Source organism: Corvus cornix, chromosome 3 (genome assembly GCF_000738735.6).
Source record: "Corvus cornix cornix isolate S_Up_H32 chromosome 3, ASM73873v5, whole genome shotgun sequence".
NCBI lineage: Eukaryota > Metazoa > Chordata > Aves > Passeriformes > Corvidae > Corvus > Corvus cornix.
This window is the reverse complement of record NC_047056.1, coordinates 113,627,801-113,647,393: the sequence shown is the minus strand read 5'-3', so window position 1 is coordinate 113,647,393 and position 19,593 is coordinate 113,627,801. Positions and strand designations below refer to the sequence as shown.

Genomic DNA, 19,593 nt, shown 5'->3' with positions numbered 1-19,593 from the left:
TCGCAGATGACAGGAAGCGACTTTTTACACAGTGAGCAGTGTTGAACTAAAAGAGGAGAGACTTAGAAGAAGATTAGGAAGAAATTATTTTCTGTGAGGGTGGGGAGGCCCTGGCACAGGCTGGCCAGAGAATTTGTGGCTGCCCCTGGATCCCTGGAAATGTCCAAGGTTAGGTTGGATGGAGCTTGGAGTAGCCAGGGATAGTGGAAGGTGTCAGGGTTGAAACTGGATGATCTTTAATGTCTCTCTCCACCCAGACGGCTCTGGAATTCCATGAACTCTGCCGTTTAAATGTCAAAATTTCACCCTGATACGATGAGCAGCAAAGTCCTCCTCTCCCTTTGGATCAGAAAACAACTGCAGAGCAAGGTCAAGCTCCGAGGAGATTTTAACCTGCCCAGGAGTTACGAAAAACTTGTTTTTTGTGGATTACCTCTTAAATGCCGCAAAATTCAACCTGGGATTAGGCAGATTGATTTGGATTCAAGGTAGCAGCCAGCGACTCGTCTCACGCATTGCTTTGATGGTGGCGTCAGGTATTCCTTTGATGTGATCCTGTTTATTCACGAGGAATTCTCCCCAGCTCCGGTTTTCCTCAGCACTCAAATGGGAAAAAATGGTTTGTGGGGTCAGGGATTTCCAGTCGAGGTGCTGGGCTTGAAGAATCTCTCCCCAGTCCTTTTCTCTCCACCACCCCTTTGAGTTTCTGCGAGTTCTGCCACGTCCTCTCCCACACGTTCACGTCCTGGAGGAAACCCTCATTGCCATTCCTTCCCACGTGCACTCCGGCTGCAGCAAAACCCATTTCCTCTCCCAGATTCCCTTTGGCAAACCCTGGGAAATCGCTTCTATTGTTCCAGGATCTCGTTTTACACCGATTTCACTCCTCCTGACATCCATTTTACATGAGGGGCGGTTGTTTTGCCCTTGAGCTCCAGGAATGCGGCTCATCCGAAGGAGAACTGCACCTGACAGCGCCGGCGGGGCTGGAGATTTTTATCTTGGGATTCTGTTCTGCCTTCCAAGCTGAGCCCTGGTCAGGCAGGGTCTGCCTGCGTGGAGGTGGATCCTGCACAGCATTCCTGGGAGTCTCCAAACCATGGCTTGGTGTCCCAGAGGGACACCGGGACCATGGTAATGTTTTCCTGCCACCCCCACCAAAGCCTGAGGGACGCTCGAGGTGGTGTCTCCCTGCTCCAGGGATCCAACTGAAGAGCTGAATTCCCCATCCCTTGGCAGCTGCCTGGAAATAAAGGGTGGAGAGCACAACCCAGAGCCTCAGTGGGAGGATTTTTGGGAAGGGACAGCAAAGTGTCCTTGGAAAAGAAGCACCAGAACATCATTGTGGGAGTGGGAGGCTGGATCAGCACCTGAAACGTGGCACCTGCGCTGCTGAATAATCACTACAGATGTGCCTGAGCACCAGCAATTACCTCCAGCTTAAGTGATATTAAAGGCAGATCCTCGATAAACAAGCAAATCTCACAGAATTCCTCTCCCTCCTCGCAATAATCCTCTGTAATTGCGGATAAATGGCAGATTTGCAGGAACGCTCGGCATTAAAAAGTTCTCCACAAATAGAGAGAGGCTGGGATCTCACTCAGGAGAGGCAAACGGGGAGGGTATTTATTATTTACTGTTTCCTTATTTCAGGGGAATTGTTTCCACCTGGTTCTCAGCTGCATCCACAGCTCAGCGCTGGGACAGGCGACTTCTAAACCTTTCAGCCGAGGCTTGTCCCACTTTTTCATGGCACAGGAGAATCCTAAACCTCACAGAAACGGCACAAGAGAATCCTAAACCTCACAGAAACCTTCAAGAGCTGCCATACAAAACCATTGAGCGCGGCTGGAAAATAACATCAGGACGTTCATTTGCAACGAGGAGGCATTCAGTGAAAATATTCAGCGAAAAGCCTCCAAGAACTCAACCCAAAAGTGGTGTTAGAGTTGGGAAAAACATCCCACAGAAAGAGGGTGAGGTGGAAACTGGGAAGCTCTTTGATGTAGTGCAACATCCAAGGACCAGGGGACGCGGATTAAAACGTGATTCATAAAAGGCTTTTTGCTCAGGCGCTTGGGAGCTCTGGGGAACAGCCCGGAGGAGCGCTGGGTCCGGCAGGGTTACTCACGTTGGGAAAGAGCTCCGAGAGCGCTTGGCCAAACAATCCCTGGCTGGGGTAATTCCCGAGCTGATTGTTCCCGGGCACAGGGATAAGCTTGGCTCTGCTGGATATTGACTTAAACACAGCCCAGGTGCTTTCGTTGTGGCTCTGTTGGTTCCCGAGGATTTTTGTTGGCACGGCGGAGAGGAATCTCCTGCTCCCGGCACGTTCGGAGTGGTGAGTCCATGGATTCCCACAGGGACCAGGGAATGGTCAAGAGGATCCATGACCTGTTTGCTAGGCTTGGATTAATGACAGCGTCACCCTTTCCACATCAGCTGGGCTGAGGTGACCCCTGGGAAGTGTCAGAGGTGGCATTTCCAGGGATTCACACAAGAAAAGGGGGAACTCTTCCCACAGGTCACTCCCACACCCTTCCTGAGCTTGTCAATGCACAGAAAATTCACCTTGGATCTAAGATTGGGAAAATCTCCGGTGCCAGAGGTGATGAAAGGAAACATGGGGCAGTTCTAACACAGATCCATGTGCAAAACTCTGCTTTGGGAGGGAAATGCCTTTCTTTAGCCAGTGGATAATCCTGGCAGCCCAGGAAGTGACGGATCCAGGCAGTGCAGACACAAATACCATTCATCACTTCCATGCTCCGACATCCTTGTACACCTGCCCTGCAATTCGATCATCCCGGCCTCCTCTCAGCCAGGAGATCCTCCCACTGATAGAATTATATTCCATCACAATTAATTCATTCTTCCTGTGCCGTGCAAAACCCACACATTCCTCCCAGCCTGGCAGCTTTATTTAAAAACTCTCCAACAACCCCTTGTCCTAATTCCTCCCATTCCAGCTCTCTAACATCCCCCAGGAGTTCCGGCCTGACAAGTGGCGCTGAAAGGACACAAAGCAGCGCCAGCTGCAGCTACAACTGGACCAAAACCGATCCAAAAAAGGCCAAAAGAGCGGGAAACTGGCTTTGCAACCAGGCAGCTGGATGGGCAGAGCGAGCCTGAGGAGGACATGGAAAACCTTGTGCCACAGGGAAAGGAAAAGAGGTGAAGCTCTTACGCCTGCCTGGCCTGCTCGATGGGGTCGTAGTTGTCCAGGTAGTTGTACCGGATGGTGTCCGTGGGATTCCTGTCGGATGAACGCCAAGGAGGGAGCTCCTTTTTCCCCCTGGTTGTCCCCCGTCCTGCCACAGAAAGTTTCCTCTCTGGGACGTTGCTTTTTACTGGTTGCACATCGATAACTATGAACTCGTCCTTGGAAGGTGTCTGATAAGAGATTAGAGCAAGGAAACAAGTTTGAGCCTATGATGAAAATTAGGTTGGCTTAAATTTAGGGTTAAAATAATTGGGAATTAACTCGAAATTGGTCTCTGCAGGCTCCATTATGGTGAGCGGACAGAAAGAGGCACCTTGGCGGTGCTTTTCATCACCCAGGTCCTACAATCCATATTCAAGTGAGCCGAGCTGCTGTTGAGATGGATCAGCTTCTCTCTGTCAGCTACAGAGAGTCTGTGGGGGACTTCGCTTTAAATTAAAGGGCTGAGCTTTGAATTCAGGGCAGGAGGATCCCAAAAAGATAAAGAGGCAGGGGGGGCTGAGAGCCAGACCCGACCCCAGATTTGCCCCTGGGCACAGACGCCCGTGGAGGCGGTGGATCCGTACCTTGGGCCTGGTGACGCGCAGCTCCCTCACCATCTCGATGTAGTGCTTTTTCCAGACGCCCTGCTCAAAGGGGGTCGGGCAGAAGTTGATGAACCACCCGAAACGCAGGCACTTCAGCATCCACAGCTGATCCAGCTCCGACAGGTACTTCCAGTGCCAGCTCACCTGTGAATTCCCAGCCAGTTGGAAACCTTGGGGTTTAAAGCATCCAAGATTTCGGCTACGGATTTCTGGGCTGGGGAGGTAATTCCCACATGCGCTTAAACAATTCTTCTGCACTATTAATGCTCCTCTTGAACCTTTGATCAAACCATTTAAACCTTTCAAGGCCTTCCTGGTGTGGGGCCCTTCCAACTTGGGATATTCTGTGATTCTAAGTAATTTTCTAACCTCTTTTCTCCCTGCCCGAGCATGGATAGTTTGAGTCGCATCCTCATGAAATGCTGGAGAAAGTTACTAAAGCAAGGCTTAGCCAAGCCGAGATTATGATATAGTCTTAAATTACATGGAATATTACGTTAGTGCAGCAATAATGTCACTGATAGCTGAACTTATTAATTTAAAACTGCTGCGGGCAGCATCTCACAGCATTTTATGGCATGCAGACAGATTTTTGGAGTCTTAACCCCTGTGCTCCAAAGCACATCTGTAATTTTCTGCTTCTCCACATCCAACACTTGATCCTCAGGCATTTTAAAGGATCTGTTTTCCTTGAAGGATCAAGTGTTGTTCTTCGCAAAAGCACAAGCCAGAATTTCTCAGAGAATTAAGGACTCTGCTCACGGTGCAAGGTGTTTTAGAGGAATGTGATTTTCAGGAAGTACCAGGCTTCCTTTCTGGGAATAATCACTCTTGAAAATGCCACATTTAAAACGCTTTAGAACGGAGCATCTAAAATTACTCTTCACTTCTGTGAATCTTGGCCAATCTGGCTTAATTTAGGATCTGAGGAGCGAGCCTTTGGCACAGAAGATCTTTTGTCTTCACCAAAAATCAATGTTTTCCCTTTTTTTTTTTTTTAAAGGACTTTAACCTGGTTTTCTGAACCCCGGGCAGGTGTTGGCTTTTTCACCTGTGCACATCGACAGAGGCTCCGTGGGTCCAGGAAGGAAAAGATGTACAAGGACAGGACTCGAGGGAGCCTCGTGGTAAAATCGACGGCCTCGGTGGGGACTCGGGCCTGGAGCTGCTTGGCACAGAATTTCTGCTGGGACAGGGAGCAGCGTTCCAGCAGGTCCACCAGGATCCTCCTCCTCTGGCCATCTGTCCACTTGTCAAACTGGGGGAAAAAAAAAAAAAAAGGAGTTTCAGGTGCAGAAAAACCGGAGATTCAGCTTCTTAAAATAAAATGAGGCGAGGGAAAGTGCACAAGCAGCAGCTTCTGGTGACTCATTCGGAGGGAGCAGAGCGCCGGGAACAAATGGAGAGGCTACGTGAAAAGAAACTCTGGAGCCACGTAAGGATTCCTGATCCTCAAAGCATCCAGGATGGCCTAAGCCAGGACTCACTCATGCTCTTTGCTGCTGGGACCAGCTCTGAGAGGTGGCTTCCCTCACGGAAAGGAGGAGGCTCAGCTGCGTGGTTACAGGAGCAGGCCCCAAAGAGGAGCTCACTGCTGCTTCCTTCTCCCCCCTGACACTTTCCCCCGCCGCCGCGACCTCGGCGTGCCGCACAAGTTGTAAAGTATTTTTCCTCACAATCCCACTGCACAGGGGAGAAATCCCCGCTTTGAGCAGCGGAGCAGAGGGAAACCAAACGAGCTCGTGAGGGGAAAAATCTGCGGCGGTGGCGGCAGCAGCAGAGTCACAAAGGTTTTCCACAGCTTTTCCATGCTTCTGGCAGGTAACCTAGAGAGGAGGATTGAATCCGTGTGGGAGGAACCGAGCGCTCAGGTAACCAGGGATGGCTTTGCCACCGCGGCGTCGGCGCAGAGCTGAGTCAACAGGGTGGGAATGACGGTGGCGCTGGCTGGGCTTTCACTCGTGGGGACACTGGCGATGGCAAGGGCCCTGTCAGCAGCCATCTCCTGCCAGGAGAACGGCCTCATCCCACAGTCGCTTCCCGCTGGCTCCAAACCTGCAGCCCAGCTGCCAGGAGCGAGGGAAAAGCCCCGGGATCGCGGTGGCTGCAGGCAGGAGCAGCAGGAATTGCCAGTGGGAACGGCAGGCAGCAGGGTGGGATGGTTGGAGAGGGATTTCCTGAGGGGGATGATGGGTTTTGCTTCATCCCGTACAAGAGTTTGCAGTGACAGGACAAGGGGAAGGGTTTTAAACTGAAAGAGGAAAGATTTAGGTGGGATATTGGGGAGAAATCCTTCCCTGTGAGGGTGGGGAGGCCCTGGAGTAGAATTCCCAGAGAAGCTGTGGCTGCCCCTGGATCCCTGGAATGTCCCAGGCCAGGTTGGACGGGGCTTGGAGCAGCCTGGGATGGTGGAAGGTGTCCCTGCCCATGACAGGGGGTGGAACGGGATGAGACTTAAGATCCCTTCCAACCCAACCTCTGGAATTCCATGAAACTCCTCCTCAGCACAGCAAGAGCAACCTTGACCCAAACTCACCTTCTTTTCAAAGGGAGAACTGAGCGCTTTGGGGAATTCCCCTCCTTGGGGAATGCTGCTTTTCCCAGTTTGTTTCCTTCTCAGGGCTGGCCATCCCCAACCACGCGCTCTGTTTGCTCACACTGTTGCCTGGAGCCACCTTTCCACAGCTCCCAGCTCGCTCTCTGCACGTCAGATCTGTGCACATTGTTGTCTGCATTTAACCTCAGGGACATCTAAGTCCTTCGTTAAACGTGACCTCCAAAAATTGAATAAAAATATTAAAATAAAATAAAAATAAAAAAATAAAAATATAAATATAAATAAAAATAAAAAATAAAAATAAAAATAAATTAAAATTAAAATTAAAAAATAAAAATAAAAATAAAAAAATAAAAACAAAAACAAAAACAAAATTAAAAACAAAACCAAAATATAAATATAAATATAAATATTTACTATAAAAATAGTAAGAAAAAAAATATTCCTCCAGTGATGTTTTTATTATCATGGGTTAACTATTAAATAAATAGTTTAATGCCCAGTGTCTTTTCTTTTCCCTTTCAGACTAAAAATTCAGGATTTTTTTTCCTTGTCTTTCCTCCCCACCCCACGTCCATGCCCAAATGGAGGACTGGCAGAATAATAGTTCAAAATTCACTGTGCAATTGAAGGGAATTGAGAAGCATTTTCTCTCCTGACCATTTTGAAGAGCTCTTTCCTTATTGATTTATTTTCCCTTGGATGAATTCCAGTGCTGGAGAATAAACTCCAGGAAGAAAATGGCTCTTCTCCTCACAGACACCTCTGCAAGACCTTCAAGAAGGTTGGAATGAAGAAAGTGTGGAATTGGCATTCCTGAGATCCTGGAGAGACGAAAAGCCAAACAGAAAAAGCTCCCAGATGTCCCTCTCTTTTCAGACACAGTGAATTAAGGAATATTCCCCTTTTTTTGATCCCTGTTCTTCATATAACTGTCACTTCCAATGATGCTTAGCAGGGTATTAAGGGAAAACTGAAGTAGGACTTGGGGATTTAGGGCTTAGAAACGTTCCCTGAGAATAAACTCAGACAAAGATGGACCAGAGGGGGACAGAGCAGGTTCTGCCTGTCCCCTTCTCACCCTCGGCTTGAAGTGAAAGGTTTTCCCTGTCACACGAAGGGGGAAAACTTCTGCTGCACGCGTTCCCCGTTGATGATCCCGGCCACATCCTCTGCTCGTTAAAGCAATCCCCAACCACCAACTTGCACAGATAAATTTCTCCCGAGCAAGCTCCGGAGACAAGGGAGTAACTGGCTTAGTCTCTTCCACATCAAGAGATTAAGTGAACTAGTCAAAACAAATCCAGCCTCACTTTCCAGCAGACACGAGAGTTGCTCCTTTTTAACCCTCTCCACCCCACCATGGGTTTTCCAACGAGGGAATTCCTTCCAGCATCCCCAGCCTCCGTTTAAACTTCATTTAAACCAGTGCCACAGCACCGGGAGCACTGGGAACACCCAGCCCCTTCCCCACTGCACCCAGCAGCAGCCAAGGAGTTAAGCTGGCACAGGTTGTCTCTTTTCCAGCGTTAACAAGCGTGTCCCCATCCCACATTTGGCCGCTTCCTCCACAGATCCTCCCCTTGGATGCGATTACAGCAGCCCAACCAGTCGGACCGGATTCCCCTGGCTTCGCCTCCTCTCTCCCCGCGGCTTTTCCCCTCTGTCTGGGCCTTCCCCGAAGCCCTGGCAAACAAAGTCTCCGCAGGGATTGTGTGACACCGGGCACAGCGCTCGGGCCCTGCCCTGGATCGCTTTGCGGTTCATCCATGAGTGCACACACACAAATAACGCAGCCTGACACCGAGAGAGAGCCCAGAGAGGCCCCTCTGCTGCAGGACACTCACTGCTGGTTTGACTGGTTCTGACTGGAGGGGGACACATCCCTCATCTCCAGCCCAGCACGTGGATCTGAGCTCCCAGGTTGGGATCCCTGTGCTCGGCAAAAGTAGGAATGCGTTCTCCAGCCGAGAAACAATTTCCCTCTCCCTTCCCCAGCCACCCTCTCCCAGTCCTGCTGAAAGGATTTGTTGGAGGCCCAGGAGCTGGGTGAGAAGGTGAGAAGCAGACAAGGCACCCGATATCCGTAAAACACCTTAATCCACCCAACCAAATCCCAAACTTCTCTGCTGCCAAGCAGCTCCTTGTCAGTGATTAGGAACTCTCCCCCAGGATCTGTTTGGTTTCGCTTTTCCCTCTGCAGTTACACAAAGAAATCTGACTCTTTACAGGAGAATCATGGAAAGATTGGGTTGGAAGGACCTTAAAGCTCATCCCATTCCACCCCGTGCCGTGGGCAGGGACACCTTCCACCATCCTAGGCTGCTCCGAGCCTCATTTCCAAGAGGAGATTCCAGGAAGGGAAGGTGGCCTGGTGACAAGAATGAACCATTGCCCTGTCACCTGCCATGGGGTCAGCTCCTGGATAAGGGCCAGGCTGGACAAGGCTTGGAGCAACCTGGGATAGCGGGAGGTGTCCCAGCCCGTGGCGAGGGGTTGGAATGAGATGAGCTTTAAGGTCCCTTCCAAGCCAAGTTTTTCTGCGATTCCCCTGTAAAATGTCGGGTTTGCTTGTTTAATGCGGTGGTAAAAGTGAAAGCTAGGCCGGGGACAAGCCTGCCACGGGAAGAGCAATTATTATCAGCAAATTTAGGGGCAGTGTTATTGTGCCCCACAAATGTGGTCCATGGGCACCATCCTGGAAGCGTGTCCCTCACCTGGGAGGGCTCAGTTCCCACACAGAGAGGTGACAGAAGGAAAAACGAGAGCTTAAATCATGGAATCCCAGAATCACTGAGGTTGGAAAAGACCTCCGAGGTCATCGAGTCCAACCTGTGGCCGGCCCCCACCGTGTCCCCAGCCCAGAGCTCTGAGCGCCACCTCCAGCCCTTCCTTGGACACCTCCAGGGATGGGGATTCCAAACCTTCCTGGGCAGCCCCTGCCAAGGCCTGAGCACCCTTTCCATGAAGAAATTCCTCCTGATGTCCAGCCTGAACCTCCCCTGACTCAGCTTGAGGCCGTTTCCCCTTGTCCCGTCCTTTATTCCTTGGAAGCAAAGCCCAAATCCCACCTGGCTGCCCCCTCCTGTCAGGTGAGAAACTTTCAGGTGCGCAGAAACTGAAATTAAATCCCTTCAGGTCACCTCATTCCTTGTTTCTCAACACCCTGGGAGACATCAAAGATGCCCTGTGGCACCAGTGGGAAAAAATAACGAAATGAAAATGTAAAACCGCAGTCCCTGGATGCATGCAAATAAAATCAGGAAGAATTAAATAAACGACGAGCATCCCAAGTTTAATCTAATCTTTGTCTGGAAAACCAAATAAAGGAAAACTGCTGTGGCAGGGCCGCACGAGGCATTTCCTGTTTCTGCTTTTCCAGGATGTTCCTTCCGTGGAAGAAGTTGGGGGACGCCGATCTGGTTCATCTCCCGCCACAAGGCAGGATCTGCTCTCCCCAAACCATTCCTGGCACTGCTCGTCCAACCTCAAAAGGCTCCGGATTCCACCCCTAATCCCCAGGCAAGCGATTCCAGCAGGGAATTATCTCCAGCACTGGATTTTGCTCGTGTCTAAATCGTGTCTCCATAATTGCAACTCAAGCCCTGGATCTCCTGCCCTCTCCACAGGGATCAGATCGTTCCCTTCCTCTTTCCAACACCTTTTGTGTTTCGGTAGAAGGTGTTTTTACGCCTCTTCTCCATCTTCCCTACGGCACAGGGATTGTTTCCATGTTTTCTGGACCTGAGTCTGCTCTCACGTCTGACTCGTTCCCAGCTTTCCCAAAAGGCGGGGAGCAGGACCGGGAATGACCCTGCCTTTGGGATATTTCCCTTTATTGTAAGTCACTGTCAGCTTACGTGCAGTTTGTGATCCCCCCTCATTCCCAGGAATTTTTCCTGCAGAGCCGCTGCATCCTTGGGTTCTCTCAGATATGAAGTTTTTGTGTGTCAGTCTTTCCTGCAGCGTTTTTCCCTCGTCCTTATCTGACTGCAGACCTTTCCATCCTGATTTCTAACCCCCAACGTTCAGGAAACCCCTCCATTCCTGGCATCACCTGCAGATGGAATCATGGGATCACCAAGGCTGGGAAAAGCTCTCAGATCATCGAGTCCAACCATTAAATGAGGATTCGTTTTCCATTCCGTCGTCTGGACGTTACTGAAAATGCTTAACAGCAGTTAGGACAGGCTTCAGCCTTCCAGGTTCAGAATAAATCCTTTACAACCACCCTGGACGTGATCCCAGCCATGGAATCCATCCTCCAGCTGCTCCATTTAGTCCATATTTCCTGAGAGCGCTCAGAGAAGGTCATGGGAACCAACGTGGAAAATCCTGCCAGGAGCACTGGAATTTCTCCGTGTGGTTCCTCTCGCTCTCGGAGCGCTCCAGGCTCTCCACAACCCCAGGCTTGGAAGGGTGTTAAGAGCAGCTTTTGTGCTTTCTTTCCTTGGAATGCTGGATGGCAGGAGCACGAGGAGAATTAGCTCTGAAGGAGCCTTCTGAGAGCTGCTGATCCAGAGTCACGGGAAGGGGCGGAAATGTGACCTTCCGGAGATGATTCAGCACTTGTGAGAGTGTTTGGAGGAAAGCTTTTCCCAGATTTTGGCATTTTTATACATCCAGCAGTTTCCAAGAGATGGGTTTTATGTTTTCCACTTGCTGCCTGACCCATTAAAAGCTGGTTTTTTTGAGCAACAATCGCTCAATTATTTCATTTCCTTGGTGTCCCTGAAATTCCTTATCATCAAAACACAGCAAATGATGGAAAGCCTGTTTCCTATAAGGACAAATAATCCTTAAAATCAAAATATTTGCCTGTAAAGACCAGTTCATATGGAAAAATAATTTCATGAGTGACTTACGAAGCATAAAGAATAAGCACCAGTTCCAACCCAAACCGATCTATGTGTGCACTTGGTAGATAAAATCTCATTTATTACAGATTTCAAAGACCCTCCAGCAGGCCAGGGCAACATCTGAACATCCAACATCTCCTTTGAGGACTCCACAGACATTTCCCAGGGTTTTTCATCTCATTTCAGCTCATTCCAACCTTGGAATATGATTTCCCAGCTTCAAAACTTATGGAACGTGGGCACTGAGGGAATTTACGCCTTTGCTCTCCTCGAAAGCAGAGCAGTCACAGCTCACTTTCACATCAGGGAAGTGAATCCCTTTTTCCAAAGAGGAGAAGTTTGGCATTCCCGTGAGATAAACTCCCGATCACTTCCAAAATCTGTCTGCAGCAAATAGAGATTTAAAGAGAAAAATTTACCCATTTTCCGAGCAGGGCTCTTCTTTCTTCAAACACCTGTGAAACACACACACAAAAAGAAAATGGAATATTTCAGGAGGATTCAGTACGTGCTGAGAAAAATCCAGCTTGAAAAAACAATCCACAAAATATCAATGGAATCACTGAATGGATGGTCTTGGAAGAAAATCATGGAGATGCTTTAATCCCAACTCCCTGATAGGATCAGCTAAAGGGGTAGCTCAGACATGTCCGTGAGTTTTGAGTATTTTATTGGATGGAGAGTCCAGAACCTTCCGAAACATCAGGCTCCCCAATTCCTTAATCGTCCCTGAGGCCCTGTGCTGGATTTATCCCAGTAAATCCATGTATTTCTTGTACTGAGGAGCCCAGAGATGGGCCCAGCATTCCAGAGCTTTCCCGTGGAGAGGGAAAGAATCCACATCCCTCATCCTGCCACCTACACTCTTCCCTTGTTGATTGTTCCTTGGTGATCCTGTCAGGGATTTTATCATCCCCGCACTCCTGAAACCTCCTGGATTCGATGCCCCTGGATCCCTGGAAGTGCCCAAGGCCAGGTTGGACGGGGCTCGGAGCAACCTGGGATACTGGGAGGCGTCGGGGTTGGAACTGGATGAGCTTTAAGGTCCCTTCCAACCCAAAATATCCAGGGATGAGGAGTCCACAGCTTCTCTGGGCACCCTGTGCCAGGGTCTCACCACCCTCACAGACAGGAATTCCTTCCCAATATCCCATCTAGGTCTCCCCTTTCCCAGTGGGAAGCCGTTCCCTGTGTCCTGTTCCTCCAGGCCTTGGAGCTACTTGGAGTCCCAAGTCCCTCTCCAGCTCTCCTGGAGCCCCTTTAGGCTCTGGAAGGAGCTCTGTGCTCTCCCTGGATCCTTCTCTTCTCCAGGTGAACATTACCAGCTCTCCAGCCTGGCTCCACAAGAATTCTGCTCTCCTGGACGCGCAGCGATGGGAGGTGCCTCGCGTGCTTTGGGCTACCCAGAAGCCGAACTTCCCACCTCTTTATTTTAGAAATCCCATTACTCCTGATTTGGAGGCACCGGGTGCCCTGAAATCCTGCACGGATCCAATCCCAACTCAGCAAAACCTTCAGGAATGAGATAACGAGAGCAGCCTTTGCTCCCCGGCCACTTTACAGCGACAGCTCCCACCACGGACGATCAGTATCAAAATCCAGCGGAGGATTTCTAATCTTGACCTTTATCCGTAGGGAGCTGGACCCCAAAGCACCAACATGCAGCTTCCCCACTACCACAAAACCACCTTCAATCCTCAGGATGGTGACCTGGGAAGTGAGGGAATGCTGGAAATGATTTTTCCAGCAGACAGATCAAAGGGGGGCGGGGGGAAGCCCAGCTTATAAGCCCACATAAAACAGCGATTAAACCGCGAGTAGGAAAACACGCTTGATCATTATAAACTCCAGACATGTTCCTGCTCTGACAGCCTGCAGAGGTGGCTCCTGCAGAGAAGGACATTATCAGTGCTGATGTCTGCTGCAGCACTTGACAGCTTTAGCTCTGTCTCTCGCAGCAGGAGCGTCTCTGGTGAGGGCTGGAAAATGACGTTCCTTTTATTTGCTTTATTTGCACGGGGGGCGTTGGTAAAGCGGAGGGGGGAAAAAAAGAAACCACCCAACAAACCTAACAGCATGAACTTGGAAAAGGATTTGCCCCAAGGAAGCGATGAATAGTCAAAGATCTGAGTTTTGGGCTGGAGAATTCGAGGGAGGAGGGAGCTGTTTGTGTAACCGAGAGCGATGTTAATGGTCTTTGATCAAAGACAGACTCGAATTTGCTTTCAGCGTTCTTGGAGACACATCTGAGCTGAGGCCGCCACAAAGTTCTGCCTCTCCAGGCACTGCGGAGCGTTAATTAGCAACAGAATGGCCCAAATTTGGTCAAATAATCAAGCCCGTGTCCTCTCCTCCAAGGCCTTGGAGCTACTACAGCTGTAGAGAGCCTTGGATGCAGCCGGAGGCCCGGGGTGATCCTGGGATTTGCCGTCTCCCATCCATGGCTTCAGGGGGTTTGTAGATGCTCGGGTGGCTGGAAAACCCCTCCTTCCTTTGCTGCAAATGCCACTGGAGGCTCTTCTGGCTCACCCCTGAATCCCTGCCCAGCTGAAGGCAAATCCTCTCCCGAATTCCAGCCCTTCCCTGCACTCCCAGGCCGGAGCCTGTGGGATGCTCCACCTCCTGCCTCTGCTTCATCCTCAGCTGCAGCACGGCCCTGGCGTATCGGAGATTTCATCCCTGGTTTTGGGAGCAATTTGAGATTTCTTAATTCTGCTTCCTTGGCTTTGGTCTGTCCCTGGTGGTGATCCCGTCTCTAAAGCAATCGTGGAATCGTGGAATGGTTTGGGTTGGAAGGCACCTTAAAACTCCTCTCATCCCACCCCCTGCCACGGGCAGGGACACCTCCCACTATCCCAGGTTGCTCCAAGCCCTGCCCAACCCGGCCTTGGGCACTTCCAGGGATCCAGGGGCATTGAATCCAGGAGGTTTCAGGAGTGCGTGGAATCCCAGAATGGTTTGGGATGGAACAGGCCCGAAGGATCATCTCTTTCCAACCCCCCAAGAAGAGAAGATGTCAAATGTTAGGAAGAAATCCTTCCCTGTGAGGGTGGGGAGGCCCTGGAACAGAATTCCCAGAGAAGCTGTGGCTGCCCCTGGATCCCTGAAAGTGTCCAAGGCCAGGTTGGAGCAAGCTGGGACAGTGGAAAGTGTCCCTGCCCATGGCAGGGGTGGAATGGGATGGGATTTGAGGTTTCTCCCAGCTCAAACCATCCTGGAATTCTATGATAAGTGTGCTCTTACCATGTTCGAAAATCCAGGGAAATCTACAGGATCTACCCATGGAATACCCCCAGGATTACCCAAAATTCCTCCAGCTCTGAATTCCCACCACTCCTGCCCCTCATTCCCTGTTCCAACAAGTTCATTTCTCACACGGCTCTTCCCTCCCTGCTTTTCCTGCACCTTCCATCTATGAATTCCCATCTTTTCCATCTATGGATTCCCATCTTTTCTATCTGTAAATTCCCATCCCTTCCATCTATGAATTCCCATCTTTTCCATCTGCAAATTCCCATCTTTTCCATCTATGAATTCCCATCCCTTCCATCTATGAATTCCCATCTTTTCCATCTGTAAATTCCCATCTTTTCCATCTATGAATTCCCATCTTTTCCATCTGTAAATTCCCATCCCTTCCATCTGCAAATTCCCATCTTTTCCATCTATGAATTCCCATCTTTTCCATCTGTAAATTCCCATCTTTTCCATCTATGAATTCCCGTCTTTTCCCTCTATGAATTCCCATCCTTCCCATCTATGAATTCCCATACCTTCCATCTGTAAATTCCCATCTTTTCCCTCTATGAATTCCCATCTTTTCCATCTATAAATTCCCATCCCTTCCATCTGTAAATTCCCATCTTTTCCCTCTATGAATTCCCATCTTTTCCATCTGCAAATTCCATCCCTTCCATCTATGAATTCCCATCTTTTCCATCTGTAAATTCCCATCCCTTCCATCTGTAAATTCCCATCTTTTCCATCTATGAATTCCCATCCCTTCCATCTGCAAATTCCATCCATTCCATCTATGAATTCCCATCTTTTCCATCTATGAATTCCCATCTTTTCCATCTATAAATTCCCATCCCTTCCATCTGTAAATTCCCATCCCTTCCATCTATGAATTCCCATCTTTTCCATCTATGAATTCCCATCTTTTCCATCTGTAAATTCCCATCTCCCATCGTGCTGCCTCCCCGGAGTGCAGAGCTGAGCAGACTCCTGACTGTACGAAAACGGCCCCTTCTCCCTCTCCAGCTCCTATAAATACCTCATGGAATATCTCCTGATTTCAAACGTCAGAACTAATTTTGTTGCAGCTATTCTTTACTTTTTTCCCACTGCAGAGCAGCATAGGGATGCAAAAAAAGAAAAGGAATTTTGGGGAGGTCAGTGCAGTGCTGTAAAACCTGAATCAGAAACGAGCAAAATCTTTTTGTTATGAATTTTAAAGAATCCTCGAGGTTGGAAAAGATGTCCAAGGTCATCAAGTCCAACCATGAATGCAACACCACCACATTCCCTGTGTGCCTTCCCAACACTTCCAGTTCATCCCTGGTATTTTTGCATTTTTGAATCTTCATTCCTGGTGTTTTCTGGGATCTTCTTGTATGTTCTTCCCTACCTGGAACATCACCAAGCATTGGATAATTCAACGATCCAATATTAACCCCTAAAGGTTTCGCTGCAGCTCGATGCGACATCCAGCTGCCCAAGGAGCAGGGGAGTAAAAAAAGGTGGGAAAAGGTGGGAAAATGTGGGGTTTTTATTTCTGCTTAGGTCATGCTTTATTGCACAGTGATGTGTATCTGTAAAAATAACATTGAAAGGGTGTAGGAAACATTAAAATGATTCAAAGGCTGGAGAATTTGCCAGGTTGAAAGGACTTCAAAGAGCTCAATCTCTTCAGTTTATCAAAAATAAAATAAATTCAAGTGTTGGCTTGAAGTGGGGTAAAAGTCCTTCCACGGGGGAATAATGCTGGATGCAGAGGAGTTTAATAAGGGAGAAGGGAAGAATCAAATTAATTGTAATGCTGGAGGTATTCAGACAGGAGACAAAGCTTCGTCTTTTTATGGGATAAGGGCTTAATCACGAGAAAATTATTAGGGAAGTGGTGAAATTTTCGTTTTGTAAGGAATGGCAGTGCTCAACCCCAAAGGGAGCCTGGGCGCCTCCATGGAAGACACATTTTAACCAAATTTTACCCATTCTAGCCAAATTCTGAGCTCAAGACCGGGAGAACTGCGCAGAACAAGTGGTCCCAAGAAATCCGGGAAGCCGGACTTTTAACGGCCCTCTCTGGATCGAATCCCGGGAATCATCGACAGAAATGGAAACGGGATTGGGAGGGAGGAGGACGCTCCCGGTGACACAGGAGCCCAAAGTCGTGCTGGCAGCTCCCAGATATGGAATCCGAGTGGGAGGGTTTGGAAATGCATCCCATTATTTATAAACTGGTGTCTCACTCCAGCTTCCAAAATATCTGCCCAGCGTCATCCCTGAGGGCTGAGGGCTCTGCTGTGAGCACCCAGAACCTTTGACTCACACTCAGCTTGCTCTGGGGTGAAACTGGAGGATTCTGGTGCATGAAAACCCCACAGTTTTGTGACTTTCAGCAAGAAAAAACCCATTTTTTTGTTTTTTTCTTTAAAAGCAATTGATTTGGCAAAATAGCAGTATTTAAATCAAATGGTTGTTTGCTTTAAACAAGTAAATCAGAATTTTCCATCTTCTCATGTTCGGTTTTATATCTTTCTATACCATAAAGATATCTCCGTACTTCCAACAGGGAACAAAACCTCCAAGTTCTTATTCCATTTCCCATGACCTCCACAGGGTAAAACATGAATTAAATTTTTCTAGGATTTGGGAATTTACGACCTTGAGCATTTGTCTTGGGATTTGAGACTATTCCAAACCGACTGGACACAATCCTGAGGAAATAAAGGCTCAAGCTGGCTTTGCCTTGAGGGGTTGGACTGGATGATCTCCATGAGTCCCTCCCAAGCTCAACAATTCCCTGATTCCCCGAATTTCACCCGTTTGCTCGGAACTTGCCTTGTCATTCATGAGCTGGTGGTTCAGGGGAGTCCACGTGCTCAGCTTGAACTGGAGCTTGGAGCCGTCCGTGGTTTTGGGAGGTGCAAATGCCATGGATCCAGGAGAGGCTGGATCCTCCTGTCACCACCAGTGGCTGCAGAACAGAGCGAGGACGGACGTTATCCCTGTGCCATTCCTTTGTTTTCATGGGGGAAAAAAAAAAAAAAAAAGTAGTTTTAGGAAGGAATCCAATGGTTTTATAGCACGGCAATGACACAAGGAAAAATCACTTGGAATTTGGGTGAAAATCATTGGGTGAAGCTTTTTATTTTGTGTACCCACAGTATCCGTGAGATTAAAGTCCTGGAAGTGTCCAAGGCCAGGCTGGACGGGGCTTGGAGCAGCCTGGGATAGGGGAAGGTGTCCCTGCCCATGGATGGGATGAGCTTTAAGTTCTTTTCCAACCCAAACCACCCTGGGATTCCGTGATTTCCCACTGGAACCTCTGTGCACTAATAAACAATAAATAATAAAAAATTAATAATTAATAATTAGGCAGATCTTCTTCATCACAAGTGTTAACGAGTATTCCTTTGAACGGGCTGCCCAGGGCAGTGGTGGAATCACCTCCCCTGGGAGTTTTCTCCAAAAAATGTGGATGTGGCACTCGAGGACGTGGTTTGGTGGTGGCCGTGGTGGTGGCTGATGTTTGGACTTGATGAAATCAGACATTCAACAAAACTTCCCCTTTTGGGTCACCAAATGTCTGAACTTTGTTCAGACAAAGAAATTTCTTCACAAATTCTTGCCCAAACACAGGAAAAGGGACTTTTTTTCCCCCTCCATCTTCTGTCCTGCAGTTGGATTCAGCAGGATAATGCCATTCCTCACCTCAGCTATCCAATTTCCAGACTGGAGCCTTAAGCTGCAGCAGCCTGAAAACCAAATAATTTCTTTACCACATTAAAAAATATCTCCTTTCCCTGCATGTAATTATTTCTGTAAATCCCTCAGATGGCTTTAAAGCTTCACGGTGCCAGAATGGATAATGGGATTTTTGGGACAAAAGAAAGGCAAATCCATGAATTAACTCCCATATTGTGTTACCAGCCTGTTCTGAACCCAAACACGTCAAAACCCACCCAGAAAAAGGACTTTTGTAGCTACTCTCAGACCCCTATTCCTCACCCAGACAAAATTCCTCTCTATTTCAGTGGATTAATCTTCAAAACTCACAGCAGGATCTGTCTGGGCACATCACTTTTCTGCTTAATTTTTCCTTCCTTCCTTTCCTAAGTTATTATGGAGTCAAAGAAATATAAAGAAAAAAAAACCCCAATGAAAAGTCTGTTGCGTTTTCCTCTCCGTGCTCAGGAAATAAATTCATTACAAGGATCTGAGTTCTTTCCTCCTTTTTTTAGTTGGCTAAAGAGCCTTAAATACCGTATTACCTGCCCACTGAAAGCTGCAGGACTCGCCAAGGTCTCACATCCTCACATTCTGCAGCTGGACAACGTCAAAACCTTCTTGTGCAACCGAGTAGGTGGATTTGGGTGGATTTGGGATCGTTCCCTGCCCCGTTTTTGTTTTGTTTCCCTTCAATGCCCAGAAACGCCGGGTAGAGAAACAGCTCTGCTGCCAAAAAAACAGGTCCAGGCACCCGTGTCCTGTTTTTCAGGGACAACCTCGTCCATTAGTCACAAACCCCATCGGCTGCCACCTCCCAGCCCTGGGTTCCCGTCCCAGTTTCCCTCACAGATGTGGGTTTTGGGGCTGGAGCAGCCACATTCCCAAAGCACCTCCGAGGATTGGGGTGTTACCAGGGAGAGTCAAACTTCTGGACCTCCCCGTGAGCCTTCTGTGCCAAAAACGGGGCTCAGGATCTGGAAAAAGTCTGTCCATAATTTCCTCATGAGGAGAAGTGGAGGGGCAGGCGTTGGTCTCTTCTCTCTCCGGCTGTAGGACCCGAGGGAAAGGCTGGAGATGTGTCAAAGGGGGGTTAGGGTGGATTTTAGGAAAAGGTTCTTCCCCCAGAGGGTGTTTGGGCACTGGAGCAGCTCCCCAGGGAATGGTGACATTCCCAAGGCTGCCAGAGCTCCAGGAGTGTTTGGACAATGCCCCCAGGGATGCCCAGGGTGGGATTGTTGGGGTGTCCTGGGCAGGGCTGGGGGTTGGACTGATGATCACATGGAGGAGTCACATTCCATAAAACTGCACAAGCCCTAAAACTGCCGGGATTGGATTTGATATTTGAGTATTTGCTGACACTCCTCAAAGGCTGCACGAGCTCAGTGCTTAGGAGTTCGTTTGTGGAATGGT

The 19,593-nt window shown here is 48.8% G+C and overlaps 1 protein-coding gene across 4 annotated transcripts in view; it reads right to left on the bottom strand.

Moving 5' to 3' along the window:
- Positions 1 to 19,593, bottom strand: part of FBXO16 (F-box protein 16) — a 33,418-nt gene that overhangs the window by 11,042 nt on the left and 2,783 nt on the right. For 2 of the 4 annotated variants that reach the window (XM_039568383.1, XM_039568380.1), the window contains exons 2-6: positions 17,293 to 17,470; positions 11,646 to 11,681; positions 4,862 to 5,068; positions 3,790 to 3,954; positions 3,188 to 3,393 (exon numbers count right to left, since the gene is read on the bottom strand). In XM_039568383.1, the coding sequence (XP_039424317.1) occupies positions 3,188 to 3,393; positions 3,790 to 3,954; positions 4,862 to 5,068; positions 11,646 to 11,681; positions 17,293 to 17,388 (710 nt within the window). In that variant the 5' untranslated portion in view covers positions 17,389 to 17,470. Of the gene's footprint in view, positions 1 to 3,187; positions 3,394 to 3,789; positions 3,955 to 4,861; positions 5,069 to 11,645; positions 11,682 to 17,292; positions 17,471 to 18,725; positions 19,285 to 19,593 lie in introns of those variants that run through there. The other 2 variants (XM_039568381.1, XM_039568382.1) reach the window with 2 other exon arrangements.